Source organism: Tachysurus vachellii, chromosome 11 (assembly GCF_030014155.1).
Source record: "Tachysurus vachellii isolate PV-2020 chromosome 11, HZAU_Pvac_v1, whole genome shotgun sequence".
NCBI lineage: Eukaryota > Metazoa > Chordata > Actinopteri > Siluriformes > Bagridae > Tachysurus > Tachysurus vachellii.
Genome location: NC_083470.1, coordinates 22,189,238 through 22,205,513, shown reverse-complemented (window position 1 = coordinate 22,205,513; position 16,276 = coordinate 22,189,238). Strand labels below are relative to the sequence as shown.

Here is a 16,276-nt window from a genome sequence, read left to right as displayed (position 1 = left end):
GTTTCTTTGTTTTCTCAGACCTTGCATTGCCAATTTGTTCTTTACACCATGTTCCATACCTTAAGCTAAAAGCAACTTTTTAAACGCAGTGAAAGAACCTGTCTCTTTCAGTTCCTCAGCTAAGCAACACTGACCAATCATCTGGTCATCACTTATCAGGTAAAAACCAATCACTTGACTCTTTACTGTTGTTTACCCCGCATACACGAACCGCTATGTCAACAAAAATAACATATTTTCAATCCCTGTCTTTTCTGAGACTTTTTGTGCTTTATGGCTGTTTAACTTTTGCTCTTCAGACACGTGTGACAAGGATTTAACTGAGAAAAACTATCTTAGATCAGTACAAGCCATAGCGGTGGTACTTTATTGAACTGGACTCCATCTGACTCTTTACACACTGATAAACCTGTCCCTTTATCCTACAGTTTAAACAAACATGGCTGCACTCGTTTCCCTCTTTCTGGCGTCAGTCCTGCTGGAAGCGGCTTTGTTAGCGTCTCATATTTCCCTGGAGAAGGTAAGGTGTTAAATGGATTAAATGGATCTTTAAAATATTTTGAGCTTTACCCATGCTTTATTACATAAACATTTCCATGAAACAACACATCTTAGTGTTTGTAGATTATACATATATGTTCTTTACACCTTCAGACAGTTAAAGCTGTCCAATTATCTAATATTTTATGCTTGAAGGAGTTTTTACAGTCACTGGGCCCTGAGGACGTATTCCATTATTTTGACACCAATTCGACAACATTAGGTAAGTTTATTGAGGATTTATTTACATATTTAAGGAGAGCCAGCATGTCACTGTATTAATCATATTAATACACTCTTCTTTGTAGTGCCTGAATTTGAGCTTGTATGGGTAAGTTGCTTCAGAGCAGGGAGCAACGGAAGACACTACTCGTTTCAAGCCCAAGGGAAAAACTACAAACTGAGACGGAGAAAAGAGCCATCCTTGTTCTGTCCCTCCAACCTAGAGATCGCTATCAATACCACACTCAGTGTAATAAAGAAGATTGATAATAAATGTTGTGAGCAGCTTGACGTACTAAAGCCAGAAGATGCTAGATCATTTCTATCAGTGTGTGATGGAAAAATTGTGAGACCCTTTCTTTAAATTCATTATTCATGTGTAGTAATTTGCACGAATATACGACAAAGGTTGGCTCATGGTCATGGTTTCTTTTCTTTCTTTTAGCAAGGCCTGCTTGTCGTGCAGTCAGGAAAGCTACGTATTCATCCACTGCTTCACAAACATTCAGCTCATCTACAAAACTCCGTGCTCACTCCTCTAGGTGTGCCACACTTGCTCTTGCCCCGCACATCACCTATAAAGACAGATCTTCAGCAGTCATGGAGTGAGTGATCATTTCAAATCAACAGTTTATATGAATGCAATCCTTCAATTAATTAAGCATTTCTTGAAAAAAAAAAGAAAGACAGTCAGATGCTGGATGTGCATTTAGCTTTTATGGAAGGAGTCTCTAGTGTCAGAGTTTTATAACAATCAGTATGTTTTCTGCCACGGGAACGTTTTCAGGGCTTCGCATGTTTCAGAGTCTGGTGAAGGAATAACTGTTTTTTAGCTGCTATAACAAGATCGCTAACAAGAACAAACATGTCTCATGGATATGGTTTAATAGTGTTATTAATTAAAATAATAGAATTGTTGGGAAATTATATGGCTGCTGACTTGCAATAGGAATAAAACACTTTAGGGCATGAAAATGATTAATGTTGTTGTTGTGAACAGGAACGCAGTGACATCATCAATGTGGATTATTCTCCTTGACAGCCGTGTTGTGTTTTATTAATTTTATAACACAATTTGAATCCAGAATCTCTCAAACCCCCAGTGATATGATAAATACAAGGATAATAGTGCTGATATGTCTTAATACAACTCTGGAAGAATGGAAGATTCTAAATATGAACTCTGGAAGATTCTGAAAATGTACCCCTTTATAGTCTTCTGCAAAAATAACTCCTAAAATAAAATAACAAAAAATTAAAATTAAAAGTAATTAAACAAAAAAAAAAAAAAAAACATCAAAAATATCTGTATTTATTTCTTGGCTCCAAAGCCAGCATGCAAATATTTCAACAGAACAAACAGTCACCATCATGCCTTCGGGAATATTATGTAAATTAAACATGCATATGAGATTAATAGGCAGAATTCTGGCCAAAATAAAGGTTTATTTGTCACTGAAATTGAAGAGAAGGTATAATTTAGAGGTCACTCCTGACAACTAGACCTAAAGACACATTAAATAATCTACAGATTCTATGCAGAAGTTGAGGATTAGCATGGACGCTTAACATATCACAAGACACAATGTTTAAAACGAGTCGTAAATAAGATATAATACAAATATATATTTATAAAAACGAGTCCCATATCAGATATATAATCCCATGCTTAGTAAAATAATTAATTGTTGAGATTTATACATTTGAATCTGAGTTTTCACAATAAAGATGAGCTGTTGATTTTCTTTATACTTGAATGTTTGCGTAACTGAATGCATAATGTTTCTTCCTTTAAAAGTACAAGACACAAGATGTTTAAAATGCTATTCATTCCTGAGAAAAATGTTAGAATTCCACTTTTAATGTCAGTTAGGATAAATCAGCTGATCTGAAGTTTTCTGCAAACCATATGTAAAATAATCTCTCTCATAAGGTAAATATTTGTATTTATACTTGACATTAGGCCATCGTAGGCTGCAGAGGTCATTTCTAGGGGCAGAGGTCACTCATTTAGAGCTGCTGGTTGTAGTCGGTCTCGATGTCCATGAGGTCCACAAGCAGGATACTGAGAGGTACATCCTCACCAACCTGAACATCGTGAGTGCAGAGATTGTTCCGTGATTTCATTTAAACACTTGCTATATGAGTCTTGCATACTTATTCACCCCCTCTTCCCATTTGAAGATGGTTCACATCGTTTGCACTGAACGCTTTTTTACTCCGCCAGGCATCCGAGCTGCTACGAGATTTCACTCTAGGGGCAAATATGAGAGTCCACTTGATCCGTATGATCGTTCTTACGGAGCCAGAGGTAACTACGGCAAGCTTGCAAAGGGATTGTCATAACAACAAAATATCATGTGTTTTTTTTATACCTTTTTTTACAGCCAGACATTCAGATCTCTGATGACATCACTTCCTCTCTGAAGAGTGTGTGTGAGTGGGGTCGTAAAGTCAACCCTTCCACTGAGACTGACCCCCTGCATGCAGACCTGCTCTTGTACATCACCAGGTACGGAGGCATCATGTGGCTCAAAAAAACTCTTATCGCTTATTGATATATTTTTTATTCTTTTCCAAGGTTTGATTTAGTATTGCCCAGTGGGAATAAACAGGTGAGAGGTGTGACCCAGCTGGGTGGAGTTTGTTCTAGCCAGTGGAATTGTGTAATCACAGAAGATACAGGCTTTGACCTCGGCATCACTATTGCACATGAGATTGGACACAGGTAAGAGAATCTAGTGTCTAGTGACACAGGTATAGATCTATAGGTAGAGATCTAAAACTGATCTATTTTCTAAATCGAGTTCCTTAAATTGTTGATATGAGATACGAGTATGTGTGATTTTTATTCCAGCTTCGGAATAAACCACGATGGTGCAGACAACACATGCAGCAGTAGCGGGTTTATAATGGCATCTGATGGTGGTTACAACAGTGTAGATCTCACCTGGTCTCAATGCAGCAGAAACCAGTTCCTTAACTTCTACAGGTACAGAATCATTATCAGATATCGATTTATGAATACAGAATGTTTTTTTTATTTAAAATACCTCTGGCTAGGATGCATGTTGCTTATTACATGCAGTATGATATGTGTCTATTTTGATCAAGTATTCTAAACACATTAGTGCAGGCAAGGCAGAGTGTGTGAATGATGTACCAGTGCTGGGAGGATCACTGCAGGAGTGGAAACCCGGACTGTATTACGGCGTGGATGATCAGTGTCGCATCGCGTTCGGGAGCACGGCTACTGCCTGCTCTTTCACTAGCAACGACATGGTGAGAGAAAAATTAGATTTGTATCGATCACAATAAATAAGCAGTAAATGAAAACCTATGGCTAGTAAGCTCCGATTCAATGGAAAGCTGCTCTGTTCTGGAGATGGGTTTAATTTCTGGGCAATAAAAATACATACATAAAAAAGTAAAAAGAAATTCCATAACATGAGATTGTTGTAAATCATACATTCTAAATTAAAATTATATGATTGTACAATAGAGAAAACACTTAATGGTCATTATACCAGAGCACTGGTGAATTTTCGAACTAGTTCTGATTGGTCAGAATGAGTTTTCTATAATAGAACCTCCAGCAACATATTTATATTAATTGTGTAGATATGCATAGTGAATATATATATATATATCTATAGTAAAACGATCTGATCTTCCCTTCGGTCACGGTTTGCAACCTTGTGGTAACCATGGACAATCAAGTGTCCTTTTCCTCGCATGTTTCTTACGTGACATGCTCATGTCGGTTTACTCTCTACTACATCAGAAGGATTCGGCCATTTTTATCCACACAGGCTGCTCAGGTACTTGTTCAGTCTCTTGTCATGTCAAGACTGGACTACTGCAACTCATTGCATGCAGGTCTACCTATGAACGCAATTCGTCCCCTTAAAATGATCCAAAACGCAGCTGCACCACTTGTTTTCAACCTGCCCAAGTTCTGTCTGTACACTATGTCTGTAGTCTAGTGAACCAGTGTTTAATGTATTCATTGACAGAGACTTAAAAGCACTGTTGTACGTCGCTCTGGATAAGGCCGTCTGCCAAATGCAGCAAATGTAAATTTAAAACGTAAAAACGACAACATTAAATGTAACTAGAAATGTACAGTATGAGGTGTCATTTTATAATAAATACAAATTGTAACTAGATTGGGGGGCACGGTGGCTTAGTGGTTAGCACGTTCGCCTCACACCTCCAGGGTTGGGGGTTCGATTCCCGCCTCCGCCTTGTGTGTGTGGAGTTTGCATGTTCTCCCCGTGCCTCGGGGGTTTCCTCCGGGTACTCCGGTTTCCTCCCCCGGTCCAAAGACATGCATGGTAGGTTGATGGGCATCTATGGAAAATTGTCCATAGTGTGTGATTGTGTGAGTGAATGAGTGTGTGTGCCCTGTGATGGGTTGGCACTCCGTCCAGGGTGTATCCTGCCTTGATGCGCAATGACGCCTGAGATAGGCACAGGCTCCCCGTGACCCGAGGTAGTTCGGATAAGCGGTAGAAAATGAATGAATGAATAAATGATGTAAATAGATTTGTAAAGTTCAACGAACTTTACATATCTAGTTGTGGACTAATTGTTATGTTAGAAGAGGATTAAAACACTCTCAACTCTCAAAACACTCACAAGGGGTGAGAGCCATTATTAGAAAACCTCATGGTGGTGTGATTGAACAGCACAAATCATACCAATCCTTCATCGATAATTATTTTCCTTTAACACCGCCATTGAGCTTTATTCCTTACTTAGCCACCTCTTTAGCCTGATTTATAGATCACCTAAATGACATATTAATAACAACTGCTATATTATGCAGTGTGGTTATAAACAACTCTCAGACTTGATACGTTATATGTCTAGGCTACTTGTCGATTTCTGTCCTGCCACGTCATCCCTGGTGATCGCAGCACCTGTACCCGTCTTCTTGTGCCGCTGTTGGACGGCACTGAATGTGGGCTAAATCAGGTATCATATATAATCTATTTTTAGTCTTTTGTTCACACACACAGCCAAATGTCATTCTACTAGAACATCTATGCTTTACAACATAACTGTGTTCTGTCTCAGTGGTGTTTAAAGGGACGTTGTGTATCTGCGTATAAACTGAGCTCCTCTCTGCTGGTTCATGGCTCCTGGTCGTCCTGGTCTGAATACTCATCTTGTTCACGCACTTGTGGAGGAGGGATCACGTACCGTAAGAGAGAGTGCAACAATCCCAGGTATGCATTTGCTGATGAATTAAACATGACAGAGCATGTTGTTGTAGGAAAATAATCAGTGATGAGGTGGTGTGATGTGGCCAACCCTAAAAGTGGATTATTGTCCCATGACACTTTTAAACACAACAATTATGACAAATTCAGACATTTTTAACCAATTAAAAAGAGACATATCCCTAATCCTTTCTATTTATACTGTAATTTATTACTATTAACGTTATAGAATGTCAGAAAATCATTAAATTAACTTATATCAGTTGTAAACATGTTAAAAAAAAAATCAGTTCCTGTGCATTATCAGATTGGTATAAAAGCTTATTGTGTATATTGATCAGTCAACCCTATGAAGAAAACAAGGTCAGTTGTACGTACATAAAACAACGAATAGCAAGTGCATGATTCTGTGACTTATATTTTTGTCGTGTGCATGTTATGACTTTAAAGACTTTGCTATATGTGGGGTTAATTATAGGCCAGCGTTTGGAGGGAGAGACTGTGAGGGAGAAAAGACAGAGGCTGAACTTTGTCATCGACAGGTATATTTTCACTGCTCATGTTTGCAATAGGTTTCAGCTAATCCATATTTGAACCACGCTGTAGCAAAAGAATCAGAATTACCCTGAAAGATCGGAAAGGGTTCGTGATAGATTTAGATGCTTCTTTGCTGTCTTACTCTTTCAAGATGAGCTCAATAATCGAAGTGTAAACTTTGTGTCAGAGTTAATAGTGATTTCTTGTACTTTTTTTTAGCCTTGTGAAAGTAACCAGCATGAGTTCATGGCCCAGCAGTGCTCAAATACAGACCATCAACCCCTCCTGCTTTCTGCTTATTCAACTACAGACTACTCATGGATGCCTGCAGTTGGGTTCATTTCAGGTCAGCTAACTAACAGAATAATGAACAGAGATGCTAATTAGCATTTACGTTTGGATCTGTGATTTCTATTAATATTTTCTTTTTCTGTCTGTTGGTATGTGGTGATAAGGTGATGCTCAGTGTAAGCTGATGTGTCGCTCTCGTGAGCAGGACTTCATGGTGAGTCGTGGGGCTCAGTTTATCGACGGGACGAGGTGTGAACTTGATGGCCCTGTCACTCCTGGCTCTGTTACTGCTTGCCTTAACGGGGAGTGCAAGGTAATGTCAGCTACGCTTGATAAGGGAGTCGACTGTAATTAAACTCTGTGTTCATTAGTAAAACTCAGTAAAAACCACCAGTAAAAGGAAGTAATAAGTGTGAATGAGCGAAATTGAAAGTGCAGCTTGTAATGCTTAAATGTAGATTCTAGGTCTATAATAATCAAGTGATTTTAAGAAAACAAAAAAATATTCTTGTAAAAGCACAGGCTTAGTTCCAAGATTGAGTTCCAAGATCTCAAAAAAAATTTTTTTTTATTTCAAAAATAATATTATTTAAAAATACTAGCAGTACTATTAGTAACGTGATATTTCTATTAAATAAGCATGTGCTTAAGTTCATTTATATTTTGCAGATATTAAAAGCTGGCCAATTGGATGTGTTTTGTTTTTTGTCATTTTTTAAAAGAGTTTTAAAAAAGAATTTAAAGAATTTCTGTCTATTTTCCTTTCATCTCTCTTAACACTCGTGTTACTCAATAAATGCAAATTATTCTTAGATATTTCTTTGTATTTCTAAAATTCATCTTCTACCGCTTATCCGAACTACCTCGGAGCCTGTGCCTATCTCAGGCGTCATCGGGCATCAAGGCAGGATACACCCTGGACGGAGTGCCAACCCATCGCAGGGCACACACACTCATTCACTCACGCAATCACACACTACGGACAATTTTCCAGAGATGCCAATCAACCTACCATGCATGTCTTTGGACCGGGGGAGGAAACCAGAGTACCCGGAGGAAACCCCTGAGGCACGGGGAGAACATGCAAACTTGCTCGAACGTGCTAACCACTAAGCCACCGTGCCCCCCTATTATTTCTAAAATATGAATGATATTAAATGTCAAGTATTTGTAATTGCATCGGTAGAAAAAAAAAAAAAGATGACTTCCAGTGCCAAATTGGGACATACATTGCTAATCTAAACAGATCATGAGGGAACATTACCCATTTTAATGCATTCATTTTTCATTATCAGTACATGTGAAACTTAAAAGATTAAAAAAAATATGTAATTATGTGAATAGAAAATATTAAAAGACAAACTTTACTGTCTTTTATTAGGTGTTTGGCTGTGATGGTGTGTTGCACTCTGGCAAGGTGGAGGATGTTTGTGGGGTGTGTGGAGGAAAAGGCAACACTTGCCATCTTATTACTGGCTCTTTTACAGGCGGAGAGGCCAAAGGTACTAGATTTCTATTCTTCACAGCTGCTGCATCTTTTTGTTCATAAACATACTCTGATTTTATATTGCTTTGCTTTCATTTTAGAGTATATCACATTCCTCATTCTGCCAGTGAACGCGTCTCTGGTCCACATTAATAACTGGAATCCAGTTTTCACACATATGGGTAGATTCTGAAAATAGCTTTTACATTATAAATGTTTTGTACACACTTTAATACAGTATGTGTGCGTGTATCCACAATCCACAATTCTGTTTTTGTGTAGCCGTGCTGGTAAATGATAAATATGTAGTAGCTGGAGAAGGGGATATAGCATTAAACACCACCCACCCTTCACCTTTGGAGGAGAACCACGTGATCTATAATCTCTACCTCACCCCTGACCTCCTACCTCACACAGAGGAGCTCATTCTTTCTGGACCAATCTTAGACAAGATCCACGTACAGGTGGGTGGTGACTCATCTCTGGATCTCTTGACTACTGCATCATTACTTTCAGTTTGCTTGTTTTCAATGTGGGGATAAAATATAATGTATCTGTAAAATTTTCTAAAATATCCAAGAATACAATCCTTTTGGATTGTTGTATATGTATTCTCAGGTGTATCGAAAATACGGAAGGGAATACGGAGACATCACAAGCCCAAACATTACATATCGGTACTACATGCCGGACGCTGAACCAGTATTGAAGATAATTGAGGCTCGATGGTCCACCGTCATTTCATCGTGTTCAGTAACTTGTGGCTCAGGTATAAGAGAAGGTCAAAACGATGTCATTAAATCACCCCAGTTTCCAGACCTGTAGAGAACACATCTGATTGATTTCCTAACATTCTTACTTCACCTGGTATTAGACTGCTGTGTTGCATCAGGGTTTAAATTTCCTAAAAATCATCATCACAAAGTTCATGGATAAATAGTGTCAAAGCATCACCTTAACACATTCCCTCTCATTTAGATGATAGTAGCTTTATGGCATTGGAAGTAACTCACTCACTCACTCATTTTCTACCGCTTATCCGAACTACCTCGGGTCACGGGGAGCCTGTGCCTATCTCAGGCGTCATCGGGCATCAAGGCAGGCAGGATACACCCTGGACAGAGTGCCAACCCATCGCAGGGCACACACACACACTCTCATTCACTCACGCAATCACACACTATGGACAATTTTCCAGAGATGCCAATCAACCTACCATGCATGTCTTTGGACCGGGGGAGGAAACCGGAGTACCCGGAGGAAACCCCCAAGGCACGGGGAGAACATGCAAACTCCACACACACAAGGTGGAGGTGGGAATCGAACCCCCAACCCTGGAGGTGTGAGGCGAACGTGCTAACCACTAAGCCACCGTGTGTTGGAAGTTGGAAGTAACTGATAACATAATATAGGTTACAAACTAGAAAAGGAAGCAAAGAATTACACAATTTATAAACTGATATACAGTAATATAAAAACAATAAGGATGTAAATCACTGTTTACTTCTTAATTTTGATTGCTCAGTGGGTGATTAATTATCTCTAACAGCACTGCTCAGATGTTCAGGTGGTCCAGCTGTAACTCACAGGTTTAACTTTCTTACACAAAAAGTACCTTCCTCCTGTTTCACATTGTGCATTGGGGAAAACCTTAACAAAATCCACAGCAGTCATCCACAGGATTATTACAGGGGCTAAAATGAAAACCAAAACTAAAATGAAAATGATGTAAAAATGATATATGCATATGGGGAATTACCAAAGTGTACTAGACACTTAGTTCTCTCCAGAAGCAGTTGATATGATGAAAATGATATGGCTTTATTTCTGTGAGGGATTGTGAACATAATGGACTCTCTGGTTTTACAGGGATTCAGAGGGTTAGTCGGGAGTGTGTTGACATGAACACGCAGGAACGCCTAGAAGAGCAGATCTGCGGCTCAGTTACTCCAAAACCAACCATCACCCTGCTGACATGTCACCAACCTGACTGCCTACCAAGGTAAACTCAGTTTGTCTGATGATCCATGTTTACATGCACACCAGAACTTTCTGATATGTATGAAGTGCTTTGTTTCAAGGCAGTTGAAGAGAAAATGGTAAATAATATATAAAAAAATATTATTACTGAAAAGCAGCACTTGTCTTAACCTTTGTTTTAATAATGTACTATTCACTGTGAATGCATGCTCCCAACTGTTTGGCAAAATCTTGGGGAAGGCTGTTTCCTAGTCCATGGTCAATAAACTGTTTCATAACCCAAGATAAGAATGTCCACCCTAATTGCATTCCCAAGCAGGTGATAGTTACTTTAACAGCCTCTCAAACATGGGTGTGCCACTTTTATTCCTCAGTTGGGTGCTGGGTGACTTTAGTCCTTGCAGCGCCCCATGTGGAATTGGAGAGCGGCTGCGCTCTGTGACCTGTATGCAGAAGCAGGGTATGGAAACAATGGCATTGCCAGATTCTGCATGCTCTCAGATGACCAAACCTGCAGCAACAGAAACCTGCAACACCCAGCTGTGCTCAGCCAGGTAAAGTATCTGGAAATCTGGTTCAAATGTTGTATAATAAAAATAGAGTCATTACATATGTTCTGCATTATAAATATTTTATATCATAGTACATTGTATACATGATCTTTGGGTAATACCCACTATTACAGATTACATAGAATTCTCTCTAGAAAAGTTTCCATTTTTTATTAAATGAATTCACTGTCCTGTCTGATTGTAAACTTCATTGTTTTAGCATTTTAACTTTTTTACATCCTGAAGTATGTGCATAAGAGAGTATGTGTGTGTTTCAGATGGCATATCTCAGAGCCTGGTGAGTGTTCAGCTGTGTGTGGTCCAGGTGAGGCTCGCAGATCGGTGACCTGCATCCGCTCTCACCGTGGCTCTGACTTGGAGGTAGACGAAAGCCTCTGTTTACACCCCAAACCTAATGAACATGTTTTGTGTGTGGTGGATGTCTGTCCTATTGGCTGGGAAACACATGGAAAGGTAAAGCAGAGGACGGAAAATACGGAAAGTTAAGGAAGTTTAACTTCTAGGCTTTTCATATGATTTTTAGAATTTATATTCTTAAATGATAGCATATAGAAGTATTGCTTAATGGACTGTGCACTAATAGACTGTATGTCTTCCAGGATCAGCAAGACCACAATAGGTCAATTTCTGTAATATTCCGGTCCAAAGTAATTCCAGTATACGTGTGGAGCCCTGTGATTGGTCACTGCACTAAGACTTGTGGAAACGGTATAGAAATCTGATTTTAATTTCTGATATTAATTGAAGACTACAAGTGTGTATTCTATAGGATTGCCCATGCATTTATGATATGTGTGCCAAAGGTACTCAGCAAATTTGGTTCTCCTGCGTGGACCATCAATCACGACTAGATGTCCCAGAGTTCTTTTGTGATCGATTTAGCAAGCCTGAACCATATACAAAGCTGTGTGTCCAGTCACCCTGCCCTGCCATGTATGTGTACACCAACCACTCCAACACTAGCATTAGTTCTATGATGAATAAACTTGGTTTTATTCATCTTAGGAAGCAGTAACATTTTCATAATGCAAAAAAGAGACAAGTTCTTACTAGACAATTATATTATGCACATTTGTATAATAATGATGTTTGTCCATTAGGTGGCGCTACATGCAGGGGGTATGCAGCGTGTCATGTGGAGGTGGTGTGGCAAGAAGAGTACTGTACTGCTCTCAGCAGGCCACAGAGGGAGATGGTGGTGTGGAAGTAGTGGTAGCAGACTCAGCCTGTCTCCCTGCCTCCAAACCTCTAAAAGTCGTGCCATGTAACACTGACCCATGTCCAGCAAGGCAAATGAATCTATCCATCCATAGATACAGTCACTTGCATAAGTATTCACCTGCCTGCCAACTCTTCCACAATTTGTAGTGTTACAGCCAGGAACTGACTTAATGGACTTAACTGTGATTATATATCTTGAATCTACATAAAATTACCCACAATGTTGAAGTGTGTTGGATGGGAGATAAATAGAATTTGCTAAATTATTTAGAAGTTGTGATTGCATAACAATTCACCCTTATTGAGATAAAATTAACTCACCCTAAACTAGTGTGCATACAGAACTACTACATTTGGCAGAATTTCCACACTGCTTATCACAATGAAAACACCATCTACACAGTGAAGCATGGTGGTGATAGCATCTAGTTAAGATAAGGTGTTAAGGTAATAGTATCCCCTTCTGGTTATCTTCTTCATCCAATCACTGACATTTTTGTGGATTGTCTTTCCTCATTGTCATGCCATCTATCATAGTACTACATAATATAGTTGATGGCAATATCCGCTTGTAAATTTAAGCCATTAAATACATTTCGGGGTTGGGGGTTCGATTCCCGCTGCCGCCTTCTGTGTGTGGAGTTTGCATGTTCTCCCCGTGCCTCGGGGGTTTCCTCCGGGTACTCCGGTTTCCTCCCCCAGTCCAAAGACATGCATGGTAGGTTGATTGGAATCTCTGGAAAAATTGTCGTGATTGCGTGAGTGAATGAGAGTGTGTGTGTGCCCTGCGATGGGTTGGCACTCCGTCCAGGGTGTATCCTGCCTTGATGCCCGATGATGCCTGAGATAGGCACAGGCTCCCCGTGACCCGAGCTAGTTCGGATAAGCGGTAGAAAATGAATGAATGAAATACATTTCGGTTTCATGTACACTGCAAAATGAAAAAGGTTCAAGGTGAATACTTATACAAGCCACTGTATATTGATAGCTGCTTTTAATAGCACACACTTATAGTGTACATTATGGTTGTTCAGATCTTACAATATTTCTGCTCAAAACAGATTGAATATGGTATATTCGAGCAGAACATTTAAATGTTGTATGTATTAGATGTTTATTTAGAGTGTTTACGGTCTAGGTGGCTGGTGGGTGAACAGGGTCCATGTTCGGTGTCCTGTGGCTTGGGTGTGGCATTAAGGAAGGTTGCTTGTGTCCAGTCCGATGGAAAATTGGAGAGAGAAGTTGATCATTGTGAAGAAGGCAAGATGCCTCCTATCACAGTGCCCTGCTTTACCCAGACCTGCTCCTTCCATTGGGCTGTACAGGAGTGGAGTGAGGTACAGTGGGATCATGCGAACTGAGTGAATAGTCCATAAATCATACCTAGTCCATAAATCATAGTCCATAAATCATAAATCATATTTTTTGTTAAAATTCCTTCATACCAACTCAAGTGACAACCATTGCACTGCTGTCCTCAAATAAGAATTCCCAATGGAGAAGTAGTGATGCCAATGCCAAAGTATCTAATCTAGAACCATTCTTTGTTTTTTTTTTGTTTTTTTACTAGTTAGCCTGCAAAGTCTGGAAATCAGTACCAGGATTAAAAATGGTGCTGATGTGGAACCAAGAATATAGTAGTTAGTAGGTATAATGTGTTCATCAGACATTGAAGTAGCATGGTGGTGCAGTGGGAAGTACTGAGTATTCTCATTTTAGTCTTAACTTTGGAAAATATCTATGTGGAATTTCTTTGTATGTTCTCCCTGGGTGTGAATGAATATATGAATGTGTGTGTGAATGGTGCTCTGCAACCCAAACCAGGATTAAGGGGTTAATAAAGATTATTTTTATGCCCTTTATTACTACACCCCATTGTTAGTAGCTTTTGTGGGTGTAAAAGTGTTAATCCTGCATCTACTGTAGGCGTCTTAGCAAAATGTCTCTCTCCCTCTCTCTCATCTGTTATCTGTAGTGTTCAGTCTCCTGTGGTTATGGGATCCAGTCTCGGACCGTCTCATGCCTTGGGCCGTCCAGCCCTCTACCTATCACTCCCATCCTCTGTGTCCACCTTCCCAAACCGATTACTATCCAGGCCTGCTACAGTGCCAATTGCTCCACCCCACGCCCAAGCACTGCTCCTACCCAGGAACCAGAGGCTTGGAACAAGACAAGTACTTTGAAAAGCTTGCCTGAGGAAAAAAGGGTCACATCTGCACCTGCTGGATACACTGAGAAGCTCTCAGAAGTTCTACCTACAGTACCAGTGTTGAGGACCACTACAACATTGTCGACACAACCTCTGCAAAGCAGTTATGTGGACTACTAGAAGTGTGGCATGATAAAATCTGTGTTTAAATTAAAGTTGTTATAGACGTCATAGGACGCACCATAACCTTTGCAGCGAAACCCATAGTTTTATCACAAATAATACAAGATGATCAAAATCAAAAAGTATAGTAAAGGTCCTATAAATGTAAATATCCTTAATATACATTAATGCAATTAGTGGGCTGATTGGTGGGAAGATTGTTAGATGGAAAGATAAAAGAAACAGTCAAAATCATCTCATTTGTATTCTAAACCTATTAATGTTATCTATTGACATTTTGCCACAGGTTTGTGTGGGCAGCTCTTTCTTCAGGACACAGGAATCATCGACCTACAGAATGTCAGTGAGAGGCGGTGTTTCATCTCCATTGGCCGTCCTCTTGATGAAGTCATCCAAATCAAAATTGAGTCCAGTTCTCTTAATTGCCAGCACAGTGAGTGACCAGATGAATCTGTTTTTATATAATGCAAGGCTGAAGCTTAAGAATTCAAATTGTTTGTTTTTTTTTTCCGCATGTTTAGAGGAGAATCTTGCCCTTTATGAGAGAAAGTCTCTGAGGCAAATTTGTGAAAAGATGGCTGGAAAGACACTGACTTCACGCTCTAACGTCCTGTTGGTGCGTCAAAGCCGTCTCACCCCCGGCAATGGAGTACTGCTTTCCTATCAGAGTAAGAAGAACGTGAAGAAAAGCCATCATGAAGGTTGGTCACAAAAAAAAAACAAAAAAACAAAAAAAAAAAACCAGAATCAAATTGTGATTTTAAATAAATCAAATGACTGACTTGAAGTTCTGCTTCAACCTTCAGATTGTGATGTTCAGCTGTTCTCTCCAACGGGTTTGATCGAGAACCCAGTTAGGAGTTCATCATCTTCGTCCTCCAGCACCCTAGAGTCTTGTAGGGTGTTCATCAATGCCCCACCTTCACTAAAGATTCAGATCAGAGCGCTTTCTGTATTAAATACGACCTCCTCAGACTCTGCATATGTGCTGGTAAAAGAACCTAGGGCTTTTTTTCAACCTAACAAGGGAATTAAATTTGATCTCACAAACTAATCACAATCACAAATTTGATCAAATCACAAACTATGAAGATATGTCATCACCAGAATATCTTACTTAGGCTATAAAACTATTAGTAATGTTTACTATGCTAGCAAATTGTCCAAAAAAAACAAAAAGGTTTTAATTATTTCAACCATGTAAGATATAAAGTAAAATATATACTTATATATAATCTAGTACATATATGAACTAGATTTTTATAGAAGTAGCCAGCTACTATCAACAGCTATAGCTAACATAAGCTAATCTGTAAAAAATAATAGCTAGGCATGACGTCATCTAATCAACTCCTCATCTAGTTGAACCAGGGACACCTGTAACTCTAGGATGTGAGCAGACGGTATTAATATGATGCAAAAGGACATAACAGTTTATAATAGTGACATCCCCATATTTGTTAAAAAGCTAAAGCATGTCTGTTTTTGATCCCTCAGATCCGAGACGTAGACGCTGTAAAAACAACAGTGTTTAAAGGCACACATCTTTTCCTCTGGAGTTCTACAGGAAGCAGGGCAGAAGTGGAATTCTATGGGGAATACCAGCAAATGAAGGGAACATTTAGAGCAGAGTATTCCTATATTAAGCCTGAGGAGGCTAAACTGATCTAGACCTTTAACAGTTTATCCAGGAATGGGTTTTACAAGAAAGCTCTATTGGAATGCATGGCTTCCTTCTCTCAAACATGCTAATGTTCATTCATTATATGCAATGTTGACATTTTTTGATGAAGTAAACTGGACCTTTTAAATGAACTGGAAAATGTTGTTAGTTCTAAGAAACTAAAGAAAAAGCGTAGATCTTACA

At 39.3% G+C, this 16,276-nt stretch overlaps 1 protein-coding gene across 1 annotated transcript; it reads left to right on the top strand.

Moving 5' to 3' along the window:
- The first annotated feature begins 224 nt into the window (after positions 1-224).
- On the top strand, positions 225-16,274 carry adamts13 (ADAM metallopeptidase with thrombospondin type 1 motif, 13). The gene is made up of 31 exons (XM_060880762.1): positions 225-520; positions 697-763; positions 849-1,108; positions 1,208-1,367; positions 2,726-2,859; positions 2,990-3,073; positions 3,150-3,274; positions 3,344-3,490; positions 3,620-3,754; positions 3,894-4,044; positions 5,638-5,742; positions 5,845-5,996; positions 6,469-6,532; positions 6,747-6,873; positions 6,983-7,131; positions 8,200-8,320; positions 8,406-8,486; positions 8,587-8,768; positions 8,923-9,073; positions 10,174-10,306; positions 10,659-10,838; positions 11,114-11,309; positions 11,456-11,564; positions 11,660-11,789; positions 11,957-12,145; positions 13,216-13,414; positions 14,053-14,389; positions 14,696-14,842; positions 14,931-15,110; positions 15,216-15,400; positions 15,907-16,274. The coding sequence occupies exons 1-31, from the start codon at positions 440-442 to the stop codon at positions 16,078-16,080; spliced, it is 4,635 nt and encodes a 1,544-aa protein (XP_060736745.1). The 5' UTR covers positions 225-439; the 3' UTR covers positions 16,081-16,274.
- The last annotated feature ends 2 nt before the right edge of the window (positions 16,275-16,276 follow it).